The 23,159-nt window shown below is 39.0% G+C and overlaps 1 protein-coding gene across 1 annotated transcript in view; it reads right to left on the reverse strand.

The window, feature by feature from the left end:
* Nucleotides 1–23,159, reverse strand: part of EIF2B3 (eukaryotic translation initiation factor 2B subunit gamma) — a 151,472-nt gene that overhangs the window by 92,516 nt on the left and 35,797 nt on the right. The window contains exon 4 of the mRNA XM_079903860.1: nucleotides 2,636–2,795. Within this exon, the coding sequence (XP_079759986.1) occupies nucleotides 2,636–2,795 (160 nt within the window). The remainder of the gene's footprint in view (nucleotides 1–2,635; nucleotides 2,796–23,159) is intronic.

Genomic DNA, 23,159 nt, shown 5'->3' on the forward strand with positions numbered 1-23,159 from the left:
ACATCATGTGTAAAGCGTTGTAGCAGGAAAAAAACAACAGTCCAAAAAATCCAAACATAAGTTTGATCCTGCCCTCCTCAGTATCTACAGCTCCTACAAATCTGAGAAGGAAGTGGCAACAGGGAGAACGATGGCTCCTGAAACACCTAGCCATTAGGCATTCTCCAATAAGCCAGTAAGAACACAATTTGGGAAACTTGGACCTAAGGGATCTAGACTATTGAACCATATCTGAGAACGAGAGAACTGCAGGCTGTTCTGGCACATAAGAGCAGCCAAGAGGCAAGCCAAATACACAATGAGAAATTCAGGATTCTTTTAAAAAAGTGCTTATCACTGAAATGCATAGCATTCCATGGTAAGAATTTAAAACTCATTTAGGTGAAACTTAGCTGTCAAACATAACAAAATATAGATATTGAGGAGTTCAAAATTTCATGTTAAGAATGAAAAATCTATAACACAAATCTGATTATGACATTTTCTTGTTTAAAATTCCTCAAACAACTCCCCACTGTTTTGGGGATAAAGTTCAAACTCTTTAGTCTAATCCCTGTATTCTCTCCAGTACAATTTCCTGCTTCCCTGCCCTCCATACTCACACTATAACCATACAGCAAGTTACCAGTATACATCATACCTTTTCAAAGAGAATAGAAGAGCCAACATAAAGGGACTTCCACTAACCACGCTGTGACAACTTAAGCATCAAAACATTTTTTTTTTCTCATTGAATGGGTATACCATAATTTATTTATTTAATTGGAGTATAATTGCTTTACAATGGTGTGTTAGTTTCTGCTTTATAACAAAGTGAATCAGTTATACATATACATATGTTCCCATATCTCTTCCCTCTTGCGTCTTCCTCCCTCCCACTCTCCCTATCCCACCCCTCCAGGCGGTCACAAAGCACCGAGCTGATCTCCCTGTGCTAAGCATCGAAACATTTAAAAATGAATATAGATAATAGTTACAGTTAATTTAAAATCAAATTGTGAAAAGCTACACATTTATAATGATACTTAAGAGATAAAGGCTAATATGTAATGTAAAAAGTTATAATACCAAGAAGAGTAACTATAGTAGGGTATTACAATTAAACCTAAAAGTAGGTTTAATTGTATTTAAACAATTAAAAACAATTTTTTTAATTGTTATAAGTAGAGGAGTGTGAAAAAAAGAAAACATTAATATTTGTAAAATATACATATGTTTATAAAGTCTGGGTACACAGTTGTTTTTATCTGTATAGGTAGAAAAGGCAGAATACAGGGAATTGTGAGTAAGCAAACCAGACCTCACAGAAGTAGAAACTATGTCAAGAACAAAAGGACTAATCCACATGAGAAGCATACATAACAGCAAGGTAGAAAGAGGATTCAACAATTGATCTGCACCAGTGATTGCTTTAACACAAAAAGCAACTAGAAAGAAGTTTCAATGCTATAATCCAAAATTACAAGTTAACCAAATGCCCTGAAGAAGAGAGCTGAAAGTACAAACTACATTACTCAAATCCTAGGAATGAACATTCCAGGTGGCTCTATTAATAATAGTCAGATACTAATAAGCCATACATAGCTTCTAATAATTGCAACAGACTGCGTCAATATATAATGACAGGACAATGGGTTACATAATTCTGAAAAAAAACCTAAAGAAAAACCTAAAGAACACATCATTCCAGGGAAAAACTCCAGGGAAAAAACACATCATTCCAGGAAAAACTAAAACCTATATAAAAAGTATGATCTAACAAAGCTTTTTGGTCATAAGTTCAGTTTTGGGTTTTTTTACTATTTATTTATTTGGTTGCACCAGGTCTTGGTTGCAGCATGTAGAGTCCTCAGTTACTGCTCGCTGGCTCCTTAGTTGTGGCACGTGGGCTCTTTAGTTGTGGCATGCGAACTCTTAGTTGTGGCATGCATGTAGGATCTAGTTCCCTGACCAGAGATTGAACCCAGGCCCCCTGCATTGGGAGCGCAGAGTCTTAACCACTGTGCCACCAGGGAAGTCCCATAAGTTCAGTTATTAAAAGTAGCCCAGTCATAGAATCAGTGACTCAGGTTTGAAATAATCTGGGAAAAGCAATCATGAACTATGCCTTAACTAAAAATCAATAACAAGTAAATAACGCAAATTCTATAACCCTGGCTGGACTAGAGTATTATTCCTTTTCTTTTTGGTCTGGTAAGATTACTATAACTCTCTGAAGATTAAAAAAAAAATAACCCAGTACTAGAATCAAACATACTAAATTTTTAATAATAATTTTAATTGCTTAAAGATATCTAATTTAATTTGTAATCATATTTTAATTATTTTTAAACATTGATTTTAAATTAGATTTTTTGGTTTCTTAGTATATGTATTCAATTATTTGAGTTTTATACACAATGCAAACAGTTCTGAGTGCTCCTCTCTGCAGACAAAAGCCTCTTGGATGGTACAGAATCTAATCAATAGTTATAAGCCTCTTCAAATCAGGGACTGTGTCTTATTTGACTTTATGTCATAAACCTCTAGCATAGTAGAGTCAGTTCTCAATAAATGTTTCTTAAGTCAAAGCATGAATGATAATAATAATTATAAGAACCCAACAAACAAATAAATCAAACTCTAGTCTCCTTACCTGCTTTTTTTTTCCCCTTTTGACCTGGAACTGGTTCTAAGCCATCTTGACCTTTTCTCATTAACATAGCAAGCGATGCATCATGAGCTCTGAACAGGTCCACTACCTCATGTAAGGCAACATCTGTTATCAGATCACAGCTCAGGACCAGTACATCTGTCTGTCAAATGGAGAAGGGGAAAAGTCAATATCACAAAGGACAATGGATCACACAAATCATCACAGGATAAACTTACAACGTCTTCAAAGAACACAAACTGCACACTTGCCCTCAAACCTTTTTTATAGCAGTAGCACAGGTAAAATAAATGGGGTCGTTCTAATTGAGCTGTGTTGGGGGAGGGTCTGGAATTCCTACCTCCCCTCTGTGTACGCCTTACTGCTGCTGTCCCTGAGGCACCTCTGGAATCCTGGGCTCTAAGGAACAGAGTATGAAAACTACCACATTGTCTATTTCTGTGACGATGGAGTTAATGATCTTAAATTTATACATCTCTTTACAGTTCAAAAAGCACTTTGGCAAAGTTTGATGATTCAATATGGTTATGAAATACTTTATTTTAAAGCAGTCACTTTGATTGGAAGATTAGGATTGATACATACACATTATTGATACTATGTATAAAATAGATACATACACATTATTGATACTATGTATAAAATAGATAACTAATGAGAACATACTGTAGATAACTAATGAGAACATACTGTATACTAATGAGAGTTCCCTACTGTATAAGTAGGGAACTCTACTTAATGCAATGTGGTGACCTAAATGGGAAGGAAATCCAAAAAGGAGGGGATATATGTATATGTATAGCTGATTCATTTTACTGTACAGTAGAAACTAACACAACATAGTAATGCAACTATAATACCATAAAAATTAATTAAAAAAAACTTAAAGTCACTTTTCTACAATACTAGGAAATAACTAACACATGAATATATTATAATGTGCCCTTCTTTGGAAAATCAGTCTAGCTAATAAACAATTATAATACAACCTCAGGTATGTATAAAAGCACTCATTTAATCCTCATAACAGTACAGGTTCTGCTATTTTAAAAAGTCTGAAAAACACTGGAGGAAATTATTCCAGATTTAAGAATAAAGTAAATATCTACATGGAAATTTCTGTAAGTGGCTCCAACTTTTCTAAGATTTTAATTTAAAATCAAGATTCCTGCTTTCGGGGAAAATATAGATAATTTCAACTTACATTCTAGGAAAGCAAAGAATCATACTTGCTCAGGAAGTGACTCAACCATCAGAATGCCTTATCTTACTGCCTGCAATTTCTTATTCCGAATACAGAATCTGTACCAGAACTGTCATTTCCTTTTCTACATCTAACTCATTGTTTGTAGCTTAAACAATTCCTTTTGAAGGCCTCTTAAGTTTAAGAAGTTCAAATTTGGATTTTTTTCTACTCTTCTACTTAAGGCTCTCTTAATTCTTTCTGGATCTTAACTGAGCTAAAAAAAAAAAAAAGTTCCTATAAACATCATCTTCTTAGGAAAAAAAAATTCCTTAAGTCTGCAGCTCACCATCCAGGAACTGTCAAACATTAACAGATCAGCCCACATACATGCAAGCTAAGGAAGAAATAGCTTGCAGAATCCTACTTCTTGTTAACAATGCTTAGAAAGGAGGAAGTATGGACCATTTACTAAAGACATGTCACTTACAGCAGTACAGAAGTTGCCCCATTTCTTTATAATGAAAATGACAGTTTGTTGAAGAAAAAAAATCCTTTCTATTTTTCTAAGTTTCTTTAATAAGATGACTGATTTCTGCAAGCTGACTGTTCCACAATAAATTTAATTATTAAGTGTACTCCACAGTGAAGAAAACAACCCCAATGCAGATGCCTCAAGTGGTGACAATGTTGTCTTGGAAAATAAATGCTGTTATCATTCAATATCTGCAAAAAATAAATCAGCATAGTGTAGGTCAAACAAGTCCTGCATAATTGTGAACAGTCTGCAGCCTCATTCACCTCTTTGCTTTTAGATGACATTTTGCTAAGCTGAATGCAAAATCCCCAAGGAGCACAAGGAACAGGGCCCTCCCCCGTGTCTGGTTGCCATCTGTTCTCAGCGTGAAAAGAAAGGCTTCAGTCTGAAAGGGCAGGGCCTGGGATACAGATGGAGGTGCTATTCCATCAGGCCCTCTTCCTGCCTCTGCTCCCAGAGAATGCACCACTCTCACTGAGACCAAACACATTCCCGTCTTCTCTGCAACTCCACTTCCAAAGGAAAGTCTCTGCTGACAAGCTGTACTTCATTTCCAAAGCTAGAAATCCTGGAAGAAGAAACTGAAGTCTAAAAGGAAAATGAAATCATCCTTACATCTTCATAATGCTATCTATTTTTCTTTACATTTTAATAAAAGTTGTAACAGGAAGAAAATTAAATGACTATTTTTTAATTTTTATTCTAAAAATGAAAAGCCCATTCTAGAAATGCAAATGTTCTTCTACTAAAGTGGAAAAACTGTTAAGAGCCAGAAGTATTTCTGATCATGTGTGACCACAAACCATGAATAAACATAGACTGTGTGGACTGTGAAGCAACTGTATATCTTAACTTGAAAGTTCCTGGGACACACCAACCCTCAGCTGCCTTGTGTTTTGGGCGACCAGTTCTTTTCTAACACCACAGTATGCCTCATCTTCTGCAGAGACCAACTGGCATCTCCAAAGACCTCCCTATTCACTATTCTAACAGTCCTCAGTGAGCTTTATCCCAAGCCTGCTCCTCTAGAGGAACCAGGGCAATGTCAAGGGCAAAAAGCACAGCTCTAAAGGACAGCAAATGTGTGCATTTTCCACCAAGTGGAAACATACAAGGTCTTCAAGGGAAAGTAGAAGATAGCACTTTAGTATTCAAGATACTCAGGAATTCAAAATTCAAACTGCTGCCAATTAGTCTTGGCTAAAGCAGACAAAGTTTAGAAAACCCAATTACCAAGCCATGGCAAAGCCCAGAAATCTGTCATTATAAGAACATTTTCAATCAAGCCAAAACCATTGAGTAAAACTAGAAGAAAAAAACAAAACCGGATGTATGTGTGTGTGGTGGTAATGCTGGGGTAGGAGGTAGGGAGAGCTATGGGGACTAGTCTCTTTTCTTTTCCTGGAAGCTGTTCCATGACAGATTGTTATAAATAACACAATCTGGCAAACAATTTCCTACAGAAAGGAGAAAGAAAAACACACTTACTCTCCTGGAAAAAAACTGTCAGGGCAGTTTTTTACCATGCTTTTACCCACGCAGCACTTCCACAAACAATGGCTATGATCCAAATCACCACCCTACACTCCACCCCTGCCCATACGGAACTAATGAATTCAGCTACTTGGTGTGACTGTGAATGGTCACAATTTACATTACCTATGTGGTCCAATCCCAATCCAATCCCCAAGAGTAGTTTGGTGCTTTAATAATTACTGATGGCTAACTACAACGGAGACCTCACTATGCTCAATTCTGGTTGAAATACTTGGAAAAGATTCCCAGTCTGCAGTCCCCAAAGTGTTCAGCAAAGAGCCAACTGCCACTTTGTTTTTACTAAGGTTTGACCAGCAGGTGCAGGAAGGAATTACCAACTTAATATGTAAATAAGAAATGTGATAATCCTTAGGCTTAGAACGAAATATCCTTCCTCTGCTCCTTAGCTTATAGTGTCACCACTATCTAGGATATGAAGACAGAAAGCTGGCCATAGCCTAGGGCTGAAGTCTTCTCTTTCCTACCCAGTACCCCTTCCTCACATCTCACTGATCCCAAGTCCTCCTCTTTTATTTCCACTGCACTGTCTTAGTTCAGGCCTCAAAATATTTTTCCAGTCTTTTTTTTTTTAACTTAAAAAAATTATTTATTTTTGGCTGTTTTGGGTCTTCGTTGCTGCGTGTGGGCTTTCTCTGGTTGCAGCAAGCGGGGGCTACTCTTTGTTGAGGTGCACAGGCTTCTCATTGTGGTGGCTTCTCTTGTTGCAGAGCATGGGCTCTAGGCACGCGGGCTTCAGCAGTTGTGGCTTGCGGGCTCTAGAGCACAGGCTCTGTAGCTGTGGTGCACGGGCTTAGTTGCTCCGCAGCATGCGGGATCTTCCCGGACCAGGGCTCGAACCCGTGTCCCCTGCATTGACAGGTGGATTCTTAACCACTGCGCCACCAGGGAAGCCCTTTTCCAGTCTCTTAACTGGTCTCTCTCACAGCAGTTTTCCCATATTCTAATCCATACTCCAATTTCCACTGCTTATTTAAATTTTCTGCTTAAAGACACCCTAAAATAGTGTTCTCCAAACCAAAAAATAAAAATAAAAAAAAGATAAACACCTATCCACTTATTCCCACTTAAAATATTTATTTAAAAACACACAAATCGGGACTTCCCTGGTGGCACAGTGGATAAGAATCCGTCTGCCAATGCAGGGACACGGGTTCGAGCCCTGGTCCGGGAAGATTCCACATGCCGTGGAGCAACTAAGCCCGTGCACCACAACTACTGAGCCTGTGCTCTGGAGCCCGTGAGCCACAACTACTAAGCCCGTGTGCTGCAACTACTGAAGCCCACACGCCTATAACCTGTGCTCCACAACAAGAGAAGCCACTACAATGAGAAGCCCACGCACCGCAACAAAGAGTAGCCCCCACTCACCACAACTAGAGAAAGCCCGCACGCAGCAATGACGACCCAATGCAGCCAAAAATAAAAAAAACCCCCAAACACACAAATCACTATAAATGATATAATATGCTCTTTCTATAACATATATAAAAATAGATTTAAAAGAAGAGATAAAATTAAAAAGAACTAGATACTCTAATTTATTTATTTATTTATAGATGTTCTAATATCTACCTCTGGAACTCCATCCTGCACACCCTCTGGCTTTGAGAACACTCCATTTTGGAGATCATTACTCCACAGGATTGAGTTCAAATTGCTTAGCATGACATTAAGCGTCTTCAAAATATGACTTCACCTACCTAATTCAGCCTTCTTTCTCACAATCCTCCCTCCACATAGTTAATGTTAATTTGCTAGAGTAAACTGCCAAGAATGCATTCCCTAGTCTCTCTTTCCACCCCACCACACATTCATCAATCAAGATTCTGGTCTTGTCACAATTATCAGAAAGGGAAGAGCCAATATATTATCTCATCTAGAGATGAAGTCTTTTCTGATCCATTACTGACCTCAAATCACTAAACTGGATTACAATTTTTTTCCCATCTAGACTTCGAGCTTCATAAGGAGCTCTTTTACCTTTGTATCCCCAGAGTTCAACCTGCTACGGGCAAACAAAAGCATCAGTAAATGTTGGCACACTTCCTGTCACCTCCTTGTCCTTGTTTAAAGTTGACTCAAAGATTGAAGACCTAAATGTAAGACCGGACACTATAAACCTCTTAGAGGAAAACATAGGAAAAACACTCTGTGACATAAACCACAGCAAGATCTTTTTGACCCACCTCCTAGAGTAATCAAAATAAAAACAAAAATAAACAAATGGGACCTAATTAAATGTAAAAGCTTTTGCACAGCAAAAGAAACCATAAACAAGATGAAAAGACAACCCTCAGAATGGGAGAATATATTTGCAAAACGAAGCTACAGACAAAGGATTAATCTCCAAAATATACAAACAGCTCATAGAGCTCAATGTCAAAAAAACAAACAAACGGGCTTCCCTGGTGGCGCAGTGGTTGAGAATCTGCCTGCCAGTGCAGGGGACACAGGTTCGAACCCTGGTCTGGGAGGATCCCACATGCTGCGGAGCAACTGGGTCCGTGAGCCACAGCTACTGAGCCTGTGCTCCGCAACAAGAGAGGCCGCGATGGTGAGAGGCCCGTGCACCGCGATGAAGAGTGGCCCCCGCTTGCCACAAATAGAGAAAGCCCTCGGACAGAAACTAAGACCCAACACAGCAAAGGTAAATAAATAAATTAATACACTCCTACCCCCAATATCTTCTTAAAAAAAAAACAAAAAAAACAACCCAATTAAAAAATGGGCAGAAGACCTAAATAGACATTTCACCAAAGAAGACATACAGATAGATGGCCAAGAGGCATGTGAAAAGGGGCTCAACATCAATAATTATTAGAGAAATGCAAATCAAAACTACAATGAGGTATCACCTCACGCTGGTCAGAATGGCCATCATCGGAAAATCTACAAATGACAAATGCTGGAGAGGGTGTGGAGAAAAGGGAACCCTCTTGCACTGTTGGTGGGAATGTAAATTGATACCACCACTGTGGAGAACAGTATGGAAGTTCCTAAAAAACTAAAAAGAGAACTACCATACGACCCAGCAATCCCACTACTGGGCATATACCCTGAGAAAACCATAATTCAAAAAGGGTCATGTACCACAATGTTCACTGCAGCTCTATTTACAACAGCCAGGACATGGAAACAACCTAAATGTCCAATGACAGATGAATGGATAAAGAAGATGTGGTACATATATACAATGGAATATTACTCAGCCATAAAAAGGAACAAAATTGGGTCATTTGCAGAGACATGGATGGACCTAGAGTCTGTCATACAGAGGGAAGTAAGCCAGTAAGAGAAAAACAAATATCATATATTAACGTATATATGTGGAATCTAGAAAAATGGTACAGATGAACCTATTTGCAGGGCAGGAATAGAGACACAGATGTAGAGAACGGACATGTGGACATAGCGGGGGAAGGGGAGGGTGTGATGAATTGGGAGATCAGGACTGACATATATACAATACCATGTGTAAAATAGATAGCTAGGTGGAACATGCTATAAAGCACAGGAAGCTCAGCTCAGTGATCTGTGACAACCTAGATAGGTGGGACGGAGCGGGGGTGGGGTGGGAGGGAGGTCCAAGAGGAAGGGGATATAGGTATACATATAGCTGATTCACCATTGTGCAGCAGAAACTAACACAACACTGTAAAGTAATTATACTTCAATAAAAAAAAATCAACAAGAAATCAGTATCTAAATCATACAAGGAACTCTGGCAAATTCAAGTTTTGCTTTTAGAATTTTCCAGAATTGTTTTCTGAATATAGTTGATCCATGGTTGGTTGAATCTGTGGATGTAGAACCCACAGATATGGTGGGCCACAAGTGGATGTTGTAACTTGCATGAACGTTGAAAACATGCTAAATGAAAAGAAGCCAGACGTGAAAGTCCACATACTGGATGATTCCATCATATGAAATGTCCAGAACAGGGAAATCTACAGAGACAGAAAGTAGATTAGTGGTTGTTTAAGGTGAACGGGGAGTGCGGGGTGGGGGTGGGGGGGAGAGTAATAGTGAAACGGCTGGGGCTTCTTTTTGAGGTGTTGAAAATGTTCTAAAATTGAGTATGATGATGGTTACACGTATTTGTGAATATACTAAAAACCAGTGTGTTGTACATTCAAATGGGTGAATTGTATGATATGTGAATTATATTTCAACAAATATACATTTTTGTTTAAACAAGCAAAAAAAAAATCCTTTTTTTTTTTTTTTAAATTTTGGCTGCGTTGGGTCTTCGTTGCTGCGAGTGGGCTTTCTCTAGTTGTGGCGAACGGGGGCTACTCTTTGTTGTGGTGCGCGGGCTTATCATTGCAGTGGCTTCTCTTGTTTCGGAGCATGGGCTCTAGGTGTGCAGGCTTCAGTAGTTGTGGCTCGCGGGCTCTAGAGCGCAGGCTCAGTAGGTGTGGTGCATGGGCTTAGTTGCTCCACAGCATGTGGCATCTTCCCGGACCAGGGATCAAACCTGTATCCCCTGCATTGGCAAGTGGATTCTTAACCACTGCACCACCAGGGAAGTCCAAAAAAATCCAATTTTAGATGTTTAGAAACATCAGACTTTCTGACAGAGCTGAGTACCCTTTGTAGATATTGTGACTGTTTGGAGTTAGGACAGGGATCACAGAGGTAATTTGGCAGCTTCCTAAAGCAATGAGGCAGGGAACGAACCTGCTGCCTCCAAAGAAGAAAAGACAGAGATATTTGAAAGGAAAGAAATCAGATGCTGCTGTCCTGGACAGCATGGCTAGAGGGTGATATGCTACACTTATAATTTTAAAATGTAGGTTCAATACTTATAGTCATAACATTTTTAGTTGATTCACCTTCCTACGTTAAGTTTTCCTCTTCAGTACAGAACAAATAGAAGAATTCTACTCATCTTTCCTGTGTGAAACTAAAAACTAACTGAGAATGTGTTAATTTCTGTTAAATGAGTTCTACATAAAAATGCTGGTCACTTCCCTTCCAGGATTTAGATATCTGTAATTTAATTTTAATCTCCAAATGCACTGACATTAATAGAGAAATAACAAAAGCTTTTTGTTCTCTCAAATCAAACCTTCGCTTTGAAATAACTTATTATTCTGAATTTATATTAAATAATTTCATTCTTTTTCTTCATGTCAGACACAAATACTCCACAAGATAAATGCATCATTGCCTCATTTCAGACCACAGAGTATGCTCTTACATTACATATTTTCTGCCTGTAACTTGAATATTAATTTTTATTTATTTATTTATTTTTAGCTGTGTTGGGTCTTCGTTTCTGTGCGAGGGCTTTCTCTAGTTGCGGCAAGCGGGGGCCACTCTTCATTGTGGTGCGCGGGCCTCTCACTATCACGGCCTCTCTTGTTGCGGGGCACAGGCTCCAGACGTGCAGGCTCAGTAGTTGTGGCTCACGGGCCTAGTTGCTCCGCGGCATGTGGGATCTTCCCAGACCAGGGTTCGAACCTGTGTCCCCTGCACTGGCAGGCAGATTCTCAAGCACTGTGCCACCAGGGAAGCCCTTGAATATTAATTTTATCCTGAAGTATATGACACAGAAATAGTGTCTAGTTTACTTAGAAACCAGAAAGCTCGGAAGATCAGCAGAGGGCTGTGAAAGAGGGGAGTTTATAACAATATGAGAAACAGACAATTAACTAGTTAAAAAAAAAAGAAACTAAAATCAAGGTTTTATCACCCCCCAAAGGTAACTTCTAAGATTAGATATGTTTATTTTTCCTATTAATTCCACATGTGACTTTGATAAGTCATTCCCTCTTTGGGCCTCAGTTTCCTCATCTATAAGATGAGAGGGCTGTACCAACTCTGAAGCCCTTCATGGCATAAAACTGTATTATTACAAGGGTCAAGCTATTCTTAATTCTTTATCTACAGCTAGGCTCTGGGTTCAGTGGCATTAATGATGGTGGTGACCCTAAAGTCCTGAGTTTCTAATCCACTTTGGGAATCATGAGGAAAGATTAAATCATGTTAAGTATAATTTTTTTTAAATATTTTATTTATTTATTTGGTTGTGCCCTGTCAGTTGCGGCAGACGGGCTCCTTAGTTGTGGCATGCATGTGGGATCTAGCTCCCTGACCAGGGATTGAACCCAGGCCTCCTGCATTGGGAGCATGGAGTCTTAACCACTGCGTCACCAGGGAAGTCCCTAAGTATAATTTTGAGGCTCAGCACATTTAATTAAACTTGAATTCTTTCTGCACAACATGGGGAATATAGTAAATATTTTATAATAACTATAAATAGAGTATAACCTTTAAAAATTGTGAATCACTGTATTGCACACCTGTAACATATACTATTTATATCAGCTATATTTCATTAAAAATAAATTAAAATAAATAAATAAACTTGAATTAATTCGAAAGGAATAATCCATGTATGGCATGCATGGCAATTCTCAGTTAAGTCAGTTAGGCACAAAAATCCAGAATCAGGTAACCATTCTGGTTAAAGAGAATGCAACAATCCAAGTTAATTCATTAAAGGATGTGTCTCTGAACACCTTTTTAGCAACAGCCTGACTAACCACATACTTTTAGAATTCCAATCCATAAAGATTCCAGAAACTAGTTACACTCTACCTGCTACTGTCAGTTCAACTGGTTCTCTAAGGCTATGCTACCTCTAAGTTGATGGCAAAGACAAATAACTTAAAATTGGACAGCATTTTACCATTTACAAAGCTCTTACATATACTTTATTCATTTAATTCTAAATTCACGTAATTCTAAAACATCAATATAGTTAAACTCATTTTACAGACAAAAAAATAGGCTCAGAAACACTATGTGATCTGCCCCTTTGCCATCACATTGCCTTCCAAAATACACACACACACACACACACACACACACACACACACACACACACACACTCTAACAATAATAGTGGTGCTAAACGAATCTATGTTCTCTTTATACATACCCATGTTACATTTAAATTTGGTCAGGCATCTTACTATTTAAAACTAAATCATGCTTAATGAAAAACTAGAAGATAGGTTGTATTTCAAAATAATATGTATGATACTTGAAAACTGTAAAGTACTGTATGATTATAAGACTTTGCCTTTATTGAAATTAATAAATCTGTGATCATTTTGTAATGCATAAAAATACCAATCATTATGTTGTACAACCTGAAACTAATATGATATTGTAAGTCTATTAATTATACTTCAATAAAAAATTAATAAATCTCTTATAATAATGACTTCCAGATCATAGAATGTAAATAATACCACTGTGACTTGCACTGTTCAGACCACATTTCTGAACATCACATTCTGAAAGAGACACTGACAAATCACAGAGGTCAGAGGAAGTTACAGGGATGCTGACAGGTCTGCAAATTATGGGAACTAGCAATCCTTAAACAGGAGAAGAGAAGAACTTGGGGACCCAATAACTGAAAGGCTGCCACTGGAAGAGGAAGATCGTGTGTTTTGATTGCTCAAGGACAGAATATGATTAAAAAGTAGAAATTTAAGAGGAGCACTGATGATTGCTCCTGGCAGTCCAGTGGTTAAGACTCTGTGATTCCACTACAGGAGGCACGGGTTTGATCCCTGGTCAGGGAACTAAGATCCCGCATGCCGCATGGTGTGGCCAACAAAACAAAACAAAAAAGAAGCAGTGATGAGTTCAACATTACAAAAAACTTTCTGATATCTAGAAGCTCATGAGAAATACCCATTGGAGGTTTTCAAACACAGCCTAGCATAACCTCCATGGGAATAGATTCTTGTGGAGGGTAAAAGATTAGATTAGATGTCTAATTCTAAGGTCCTAACAGTCTATCACTCTTGATTATAAAAGAACCGAAGGAATTGTTTAGGACATTTTCTCTGTCCTTCATACTGTCCTCCAACCAAAGGGCCCAGAGATGGAGTAAGTAAACTCCTTACTCATTATCATTTCCAGGCCATTCCTCTCACTCCATTACCCCAGTTCATGACATGAAGCACATGACAACAGACAAAATCACCTACTCCTCCTCGTTGCAGTCAGCTACAAAACTCCCTTGTCATCCTTCTCCTTTAGAGACTGTGAAAGTTTTAAGTAAAGATGTTAGATTGAAGAGGCACAACTATATTTCCCTTTCCCAAAACATCAATGGAATAATAGTAACAGGATATTTTAAATGGGCATAAATGCCCAAAAACAGGAAAAATGGGAGAGAATACAACATTGAAAACAATGACTCCTAAGTCAGTCGTAGGAAAACTGAGAACCAACTCAGTTTATACCAGACTCCCCAAAAGGCTCAGAAATTGATATGAGTAGAAAGCTGGGAAGGGAGGGGTTAAAATAAAAAGGCCCTTTGAAAGATCCCTCTTTTCTACTCTGTGCAACCCAACTACTGCACAGGTCCCACCGCGGTAGATAGCTGAAGAGAATAAAATAGAGGATATCTGGACTGGGGAAGAAGCATAATCACAGCTGGCAGTAGGGAGAGGGGATGGACCTTAGAGAAAAGGGGGGATTTAAAAAAGAATATATACAGGATTCTGAGACACCCACTTCCCCTCCCTGCCCTGACCCTCATTCATTTCCTAGAATGCCAGTAGAAAGAGAAAAAACCTAAAGATACAGATGTAAGAGATTCCCCTGAAAGAGCCCAACCACATTACCATATCACCCCCTACAGTGAAGCTCATAGTCGACATGCCCCATCCATACACAAAATTTGAGCAAAAAGATAAAAAAATGGAAAATATGAGAGAAAAGATAAGAAAATTAGAATACCAGTCTAAGAGATCCATTATCAGAATAGTAAGTTTCCAGAAAAAAAAAAAAAACAGAAAAAAATAGATAAGAATCATCAACAAAATGATTTTTTAAAGTTCCCCTAAACTGAAGGATATGAATATCCAAGTTGAAAGGTTTCACTGAGTGGAGGGCTCACATGGATAAAACAGATTCACATGAAAGTACATCATCATGAAATTTCAGAACACTTGGGACAAAGAGAAGATGATACAAATTTCCAGAGAAAAAGGTGATCAGATTCAAAAGATTAGTAATTACAAAAGTTTAGGACTTAACAACACTGGAAGGTAAAGACAATGGAGCAATGCCTTCAAAATTCTTAAGGATCAGCTTTTCAACTGAGAATTCTATACCTTGTCAAACAATCAAGTATGAGGGTAGAATAAAGAGATTTTTCAGGCATGCAAGGTCTCAAAAAATTTAGCTCCCAAACAAATTTTGTCAGGAAGCTCTAGTATGTTTTTCAGAAAAACAGGGATTAAACCAAGAAAAAGGAAAATATGGATTCCAGGAAATTGAAGAAAAGAGGCAAAGTAAATCCTCATGATGGCGAAGGGAGATGACAGAATGATAACTACACACACACCAGGCATGGAAGGCAATCACTACTACTCTGGGAGAGACTTCTTTAGGAAGATTAAATTGACAGAATAGCTGAGGAGTCTAAATATCTTGAGAGACGATTAGACAACCAGTAAAAAGTTGGGGTTAATCAATAAATTCATAGAAAACTAAGCATAGGAAAGACAAGCTATGATTATTACCTTGCAGGGAAAAAAATGGTGTGGCAAAGGAAAAAAATTGTAGATGACCACAAGGCCCAGCAGTTTACACGGTCAAACTACATAGTCAAACACTAAATATTGATCTTCCAAAATTACAATATAACTATATTAGAAGGAGCAAAATCCTCATCTGTCATAGTAGGGAATCAATAAGTAGTGTCTAAAACAGAAAGTAACCACTTAAGCATGTTATTTAGAGATACAAAGGTAAAAGGCAAAATAATTAGCTAAAAGAAGAGAATGTGATTACCTTTATCGTAAAGACTATGGGGAGAGGGTGACAGGGGACTAAAATTTTTAGGGACAAACTCTGAACTGCTGAACTCTTTAAATGATGTGCACACATAACTTTGATAAATATTTATTAAGATTTTAAAAAAACTACTTTAGAACTATCTTCCTCTCTTTCATTCCTTCTTTTATTACCTCAGTAATTTCAACATCCTTATGTTAGATTTCCTTGACCTCACTTCTGATTATTTTTTGCTCCACCTCACTCAACCATTTTGTCATACCCTATTCCTTGGCATTACCAATAACTGCACTATCTCCAAAGTCTCATTTTAAAATATCCTATTAATTCATAAAACACACACATATTGAACCCTTAATATGACCAGGTACTATTTTAGGGGCTAGAGATATGGCAGTGGACAAAACAAAAATCCCTGTCCTCACTGAGCTTACATCCTATTCTCTGACCACCACCTTCCCCTATTTTTCCAACTCACTTACTTTGGTACTCTGAATCCAGCAATTCTGATTCTAACAGGATCCTTGATTCATTCACTACACTGATTTTTCACATCCTCGTTCCCCTGCTGACCTCACTTACACAGCTTATGGTGGTCAATCACTATAATTACTCCCTTATATACATCTTTGCCTTCCTCACCACTCTATCCCTTGTACTCATCTGGCAATGCTCCAATGTTGGATAAATCCCAGCTCTTTGCCTACTTTACACCTGAATCCAAGAAGCTGAACACAGGTGGAAAAAACTCATAACAGTATTTGCTAGACTTATTTTATTTATTTTATTTTTAAATTTATTTATTTATTTAATTTTTGGTTGCATTGGGTCTTCGTTGCTGCGCGTGGGCTTTCTCTAATTGCTGCGAGTGGGGGCTACTCTTCATTGCAGTACGTGGGCTTCTCATTGGGGTGGCTTCTCTTGTTGCAGAGCACAGGCTCTAGACACGTGGGCTTCAGTAGTTGTGGCTTGCGGGCTCTAGAGCGCAGGCTCAGTAGCTGTGGCACAGAGGCTTAGTTGCTCTGCGGCACGTAGGATCTTCCTGGACCAGGGCTTGAACCCGTGTCCACTGCATTGGCAGGCAGATTCTTAACCACTGAGCCACCAGGCAAGCCCTCTAGTAAATTAACTCTTACATCCTCTGAGATGATTTCATATCTTCTCATCCTTCCTTAAAATTTCAATAATCTTCTCCCTTCCTTACTCTTAGCTGGTGGCTTCACTTCTTATTTCAATGAGAAAACAGAAGCAGCGAACATCTTTGTGGCAAAAAGTTAACAAATGTACATGCATTACATATTACATATTCTGTCTGTAATAATGGATTAACTGTCTCTCCCCCAATCTAAGGCAAACCTACCCACTTGCACACTGGATCACATTCCCTCTAATCTACTCGATAAATTTCATAAGGGCAGGGACTTCGTTTTAGTCACTGTTCATCCCAAGAGCCCAGCACAGTGACTAGTATATTGTAGCTAGGAAAAATATAGTTGAATTGAATAGCTGAATGCTTTCTTTTCTCTGTCATCAATTTCCTCCTCTTCGAGATCATTCCCATCAGCATACACATATGCTAAAATATAATCCATCTTAAAAAAAAAAAAGAATGCCATTTTTATAAGCTAAGCAAGGGAGTATTTCTATCACACATATTCTTTTGTAGATACGAAATATTTCATTCTGTCCTAATTTTCTTCTCATCTCATATCAAAATTTCTCAAAACAGCTGTCTCACTGTCTCCATTTCCTCTTCCTCCTCCCCTTCTCTCTAATGAGGCTTCTGTCCCTATCACTCCAGCAAGGGTGTAAGTCATGAATGCATCTTGCCAAATTCTTAGCTCTCATTTTACTCAGCTTCTCAGTAGTATTTGGCACAACTGATCTCTCCCTCCTTGATTCACTTTCCTCACTCAGCTTCCATGACATCTTAATTTCCTGATTTTTCTGTCTACTTCAGTGGCCATGCTTTCCTAATCACTTCGGTTTGTTCCACCTCTGCTTCGTGGTATCTAAATACTGGGTTCAGACTTAGGCCCTCTTGTCTTCTTCTGCTACACACACTCCCTAGATGATTTCACACTGGCTTTAATTAATTAATTTTATTTATTTATTTTTGGCTTCATTGGGTCTTTGTTGCTGTGCATGGGCTTTCTCTAGTTGCGATGAGCAGGGGCTACTCTTTGCTGCGGTGCACAGGCTTCTCACTGCAGTGTCCTCTTTTGTTGTAGAGCACGGACTCTAGGCACGCGGGCTTCAGTAGTTGTGGCTCACGGGCTCCAGAGCACAGGCTCAGTAGTTGTGGCGCACAGGCTTCACTGCTCCACGGCATGTGGGATCTTCCCGGACCAGGGCTCGAACCCATGTCCCCTGCATTGGCAGGCGGATTCTTAACCACTGCGCCACCAGGGAAGTCCCGACATTGGCTTTAAATACCATTTAATTTGTTGATGATCCCCAGGTTTGTATCTCCAGCCCTGACTTTTTCATTATTATTATATTTGTTATGGTGATCAGTGATCAGTAATCTTCGATGTGACTTTTGTAATTTTTTGGGGGTGCCATGAACTGCACCCATTAAGATTGCAAACAACAGATAAATGCTGTGTGTCTTCTGACTGCTTTACTAACTGGTCGCCCTCCCCTACCTCGGACTTCCCTGAGACACAACAATATTGAAATTAGGTCAATTAATTAATAATCCTACAATGGCCTCTAAGTGTTCAAATGAAAGGTAGAGTTGCATGTTTCTCACTTGAAATCAAAAGCTAGAAATGATTAAGCTTAGTGAGGAAGGCATGTCGAGAAGTGAGACAGACTGAAAGCTGGACTGTTGTGCCACAGCCAACTTGTGAATGCAAAGGAAAAGTTCTTAAAGGAAATTAAAAGTACTAATCCAGTGAACACACGAATAAGAAAGTGAAACAGGCTTACTGCTGATAAGGAGAAAGTTTTAGTGATCTGGATAGAAGATCAACCAGCCACAACATTCCCTTAAGCCAAAGCCTAAGCCAGAGCAAGGCCCTTACTCTCTTCAATTCTATGAAGGCTGAGAGCCGGGAGGAAGCTGCAGAAGAAATGTTTGAAGCTAACAGAGGTTCATTCATGGGGTCTAAGGAAAGAAGCCGTCTCCATAACACCAAAGTACAAGGTGAAGCACCAAGTTAACCAGAAGATCTAGCTAAGATAATTAGTGAAGGTGGCTACACCAAACAACAGATTTTCAATGTAGGTGAAATAGCCTTATATTGGAAGACGATGCCATCTAGGACATTCATAGCTAGAGAGGAGAAGTCAATGTCTGGCTTCAAAGCTTCAAAGGACAGGCTGACACTCTTGTTAGGGGCTAATGCAGCTTTAAGTTGAAGCCAATGCTCGTCTACCATTCCAGAAATCCTAGGGCCCTTAAGAATTATGTTAAATCTACTCTGCCTATGCTCTACAAATGGAACAACAAAGCCTGGATGACAACACATCAGTTTACAACATGGTTTACTGAATATTTTAAGCCAACTGTTGAGATCTACTGCTCAGAAAAAAAAAAAAGATTCATTTCAGAACATTACTGCTCACTGATAATACATACACCTGGTCACCCAGGAGCTCTGATGGAAGTGTACGGGATTAATGTTGTTCTCATGCCTGTTAACACAACATCCATTCTGAAGCCCATGGATCAAGGAGTCATTTTGACCTTATTATTTAAGAAATACATTTTGTAAGGCTATAGCTGCCACAGACAGTGATTCCTCTGATGGACTTAAGCAAAGTAAATTGAAAACCTGGAAAGGATTCACTATGCTAGATGCCATTAAGAACATTCATGATTCATGGGAGGAGGTCAAAATATCAATATTAACAGGAGTTTGGAAGAAACTGATTCCTACCTTCTCGGATGACTTTGAGGGGTTCAAGACTTCAATGGAGAAAGTAACTGCAGGTATAGTAGAAATAGCAAGAGAACTAGATTTAGAAGTGGAGCCTGAAGATGTGACTGAATAGCTACAACCTCATGATAAAACTTTAATGGATGAGGAGTTGCTTCTTACAGATGAGCAAAGAAAATGGTTTCTGGAAATGGACTCTACTCCTGGTGGAGATGCTGTGAATTGTTGAAATGACAACAAAGGTTCAGAATATTACACAAACTTGGTTGATAAAGCAGCAGCACAGTTTGAGAGGATTGACTCTAATTCTGAAAGAAGTCCTACTGTGGGTTAAATGCTGTCAAGTAGCACTGCATGCAACAGAAAAATTGCTAGTGAAAGGAAAAGTCAATCAATGCGGCAAACTCCACTGTTGTCTTATTTTAAGAAATTGCCGCAGTTACTCCACCCTTCAGCAACTATCACTCTGATTGGTCAGTAGCCACCAACATCAACGCAAGACCCTCCACCAGCAAAGATTACGACTTGCTGAAGGCTCAGACGATGGTTAGCATTTTTTAGCAATAAAGTACTTTTAAAATTAAGGTATGTACATTGTGGTTTTTTTTAACATTTTTTATTTCTTTAATGTTGTATCTATTTTATTTATTTATTTTTGGCTGCACTGGGTCTTCGTTGCTGCATGCAGGCTTTCTCTAGTTGCGGCGAGCGGGGGCTACCCTTCATTGCGGTGCACGGGCTTCTCATTGCAGTGGCTTCTCTTGTTGTGGAGCACGAGCTCTAGGTGCACAGGCTTCAGTAGTTGTGGCACATGGGCTCAGTAGCTGTGGCGCACGGGCTTAGTTGCTCTGCAGCATGTGGGATCTTCCAGGACCAGGGCTTGAACCCGTGTCCCCTGCATTGGCAGGCAGATTCTTAACCACTGTGCCACCAGGGAAGCCCCTGTATATTGTTTTTTAAGACATAATACTATTGCACATTTAATAGACTACAGTATAGTGTAAACATAACTTTTATGTGTACTGGGAAACCAAAAACTTCATTGCAATATTCACTTTATTGTAGTAGTCTGGAACCGAACCCTCTAAGGTATGCCCGTACAGTTTTATTTTCCATTAAGCAGCTGAAGTAATCTTTTAAAAGCATAAACCACATGATGTCACTCAATATCCCCCAAAGGTTTTCCAACAGAGAATAAAATCTAAATTCCAAATTCTTACTACAGTCTATAAGATCCTTTATGATATGGTTCTTACCCAACTCTCAGGCCTCATATGCTACCATTCAACTACTTAATTACTGTGCTCCAGTCACACTAGTCTTGCTGCTTCTCAAACATACTAAACTTATTCCTACCTCAGGGTCTTTGCTATTCTCTCTGCGAGGAAAGATCTTATGGCTCACTACCCTACATCATTATGGTTTCTTCTCAAATATTATCTCCTGTCTAAAAGAGCTCTCCTTCCTCCACCACTTTTTTTAATTGAAGTATAATTGATTTACAATGTTGTGTTAATTTCTGATGTACAGAAAAGTGCCTCAGTTATACACATAACTGGGTGTACACATATATACATTCTTGTTTATATTCTTTTCCATTATGGTTTATCCCAGGATACTGAATATAGTTCCCTGTGCTATATAGTAGGACCTTGTTGCTTATCCATTTTATATGTAACAGTTTGCACCTACTAACCCCGAATTGCCAGTCCATCCCTCCCCCACCCCCCATCCCCCTTGGTAACCACAAGTCTGTTCTCTATGTCTGTGAGTCTGTTTCTGTTTCATAGATAGGTTCATTTGTGTCGTATTTTAGATTCCACATATAAGTTTGAAATATATATTTGGTATATGTCTTTCTCCTTCTGACTTACTTCACTTAGTATGATAATCTCTAGTTGCATCCATGTTGTTGCAAATGGCATTATTTTGTTCTTTTTTATGGCTGAGTAGTATTCCATTGTATATATGTACCACATCTTATTTACCCATTCATCTGCTGATGGACATTTAGGTTGTCTCCATGTCTTGGCTATTGTTTCCTCTGCCACTCTTTAACCCCTTATCAGACATTTTTTTAAAAAAAATTTATTTATTTACTTGGCTGTGCCAGGTCTTAGTTGCGGCATGCGGGATCTTCATTGCCGTGTGCGGGATCTTTTAGTTGCAGCATGTGGGATCTTTAGTTGCAGCATGCAGGTTCTTTTTAGTTGCGGCATGTGGGATCTTTTAGTTGCGGCATGCAGGACGTTCAGTTGTAGCATGCAAATTCTTAGTTGCAGCATGTGGGATCTAGTTCCCTGACCAGGGATCAAACCCGGGCCCCCTGCATTGGGAGTGCAGAGTCTTAGCCACTGGACCACCAGGGAAGTCCCCTGACTTTATTTTTCTTCTTAGCACTTGTTATCACCTGAAATTATTTATTTATTGTTTCCTTATTTATTATCTCTCTCTCTCTCCTTAAAGAGTAACGCCATGAGGGCAGGGATCTTGTTTATCTGGTTTACCACTGTATTTCTAGAATAGCACCTGGCATATAGCAGGTGTTCAATACATATTTGTGAATAAATGAAAAATACAAATATTTTATAGATGAATTAAATGCAAACTTGGAATGGACTTGTAATATCATCAAAGGTGACATAGCTAGTAAGTGATGGAACAAGAATTAGAATCCAGGTCTACCTGTTTTTGTGAAAGTCTGTATTCTTTTCACTATGCCATCCTACCTCTTCAATAAAATAAAAGAAAATAATCCTCCCTCTGGGATAACCTGCTTGGGGTACAGGGCCAGCCATGTCAGTAAACGTAAGGCTTCGTGGGAACTTACAGATGTAGATAAAGTGAACACCAGACGGCCAGTGTTATGATCTCTCTGGTCTACAATCACTGAATCTCATCCACTCACTCTTATACTCACATAAACATCTGTGTCTATATGAAAGGAGTAAGAAGCTTGTTCCAAATGTTTACAAAGAGCTTACCTCCATCTGTCATTCATTAAAAACAAATATTGAGGGGCTTCCCTGGTGGTGCACTAGTTAAGAATCTGCCTGCCAATGCCTGGGACAGGGGTTCAATCCCTGGCCCAGCAAGATCCCACATGCCGCGGAACAACTAAGCTTGTTCGCCACAACTACTGAGCCTGTGCTCTAGAGCCCGCGAGCCACAACTACTGAAGCCCATGTGCCTAGAGTCCGTACTCCACACAAGAGAAGCCACCGCAGTGAGAAGCACACGCACCACAACGAAGAGTAGCCCCCGCCTGCTGGAACTAGAGAAAGCCCATGTGCAGCAACAAAGACCTAACGCAGACCTAACGCAGGCAAAAATAAATAAACAAATTTATTTAAAAAAATCCAAAACCAAACAAAATTGAACATCTTCTCTATGACAGGCCCAGATATGGTTCTTATTCTGCAGTCTAGTGCAGGGAGATGATGATTTAACAGATAATTTAAATCCTCTGTGTGATTACAGAAAAATGGTGCTAATCCAGTCTTAGAA

The sequence above is a fragment of the Stenella coeruleoalba genome (assembly GCF_951394435.1).
Source record: "Stenella coeruleoalba genome assembly, chromosome: 1".
Lineage (NCBI taxonomy): Eukaryota > Metazoa > Chordata > Mammalia > Artiodactyla > Delphinidae > Stenella > Stenella coeruleoalba.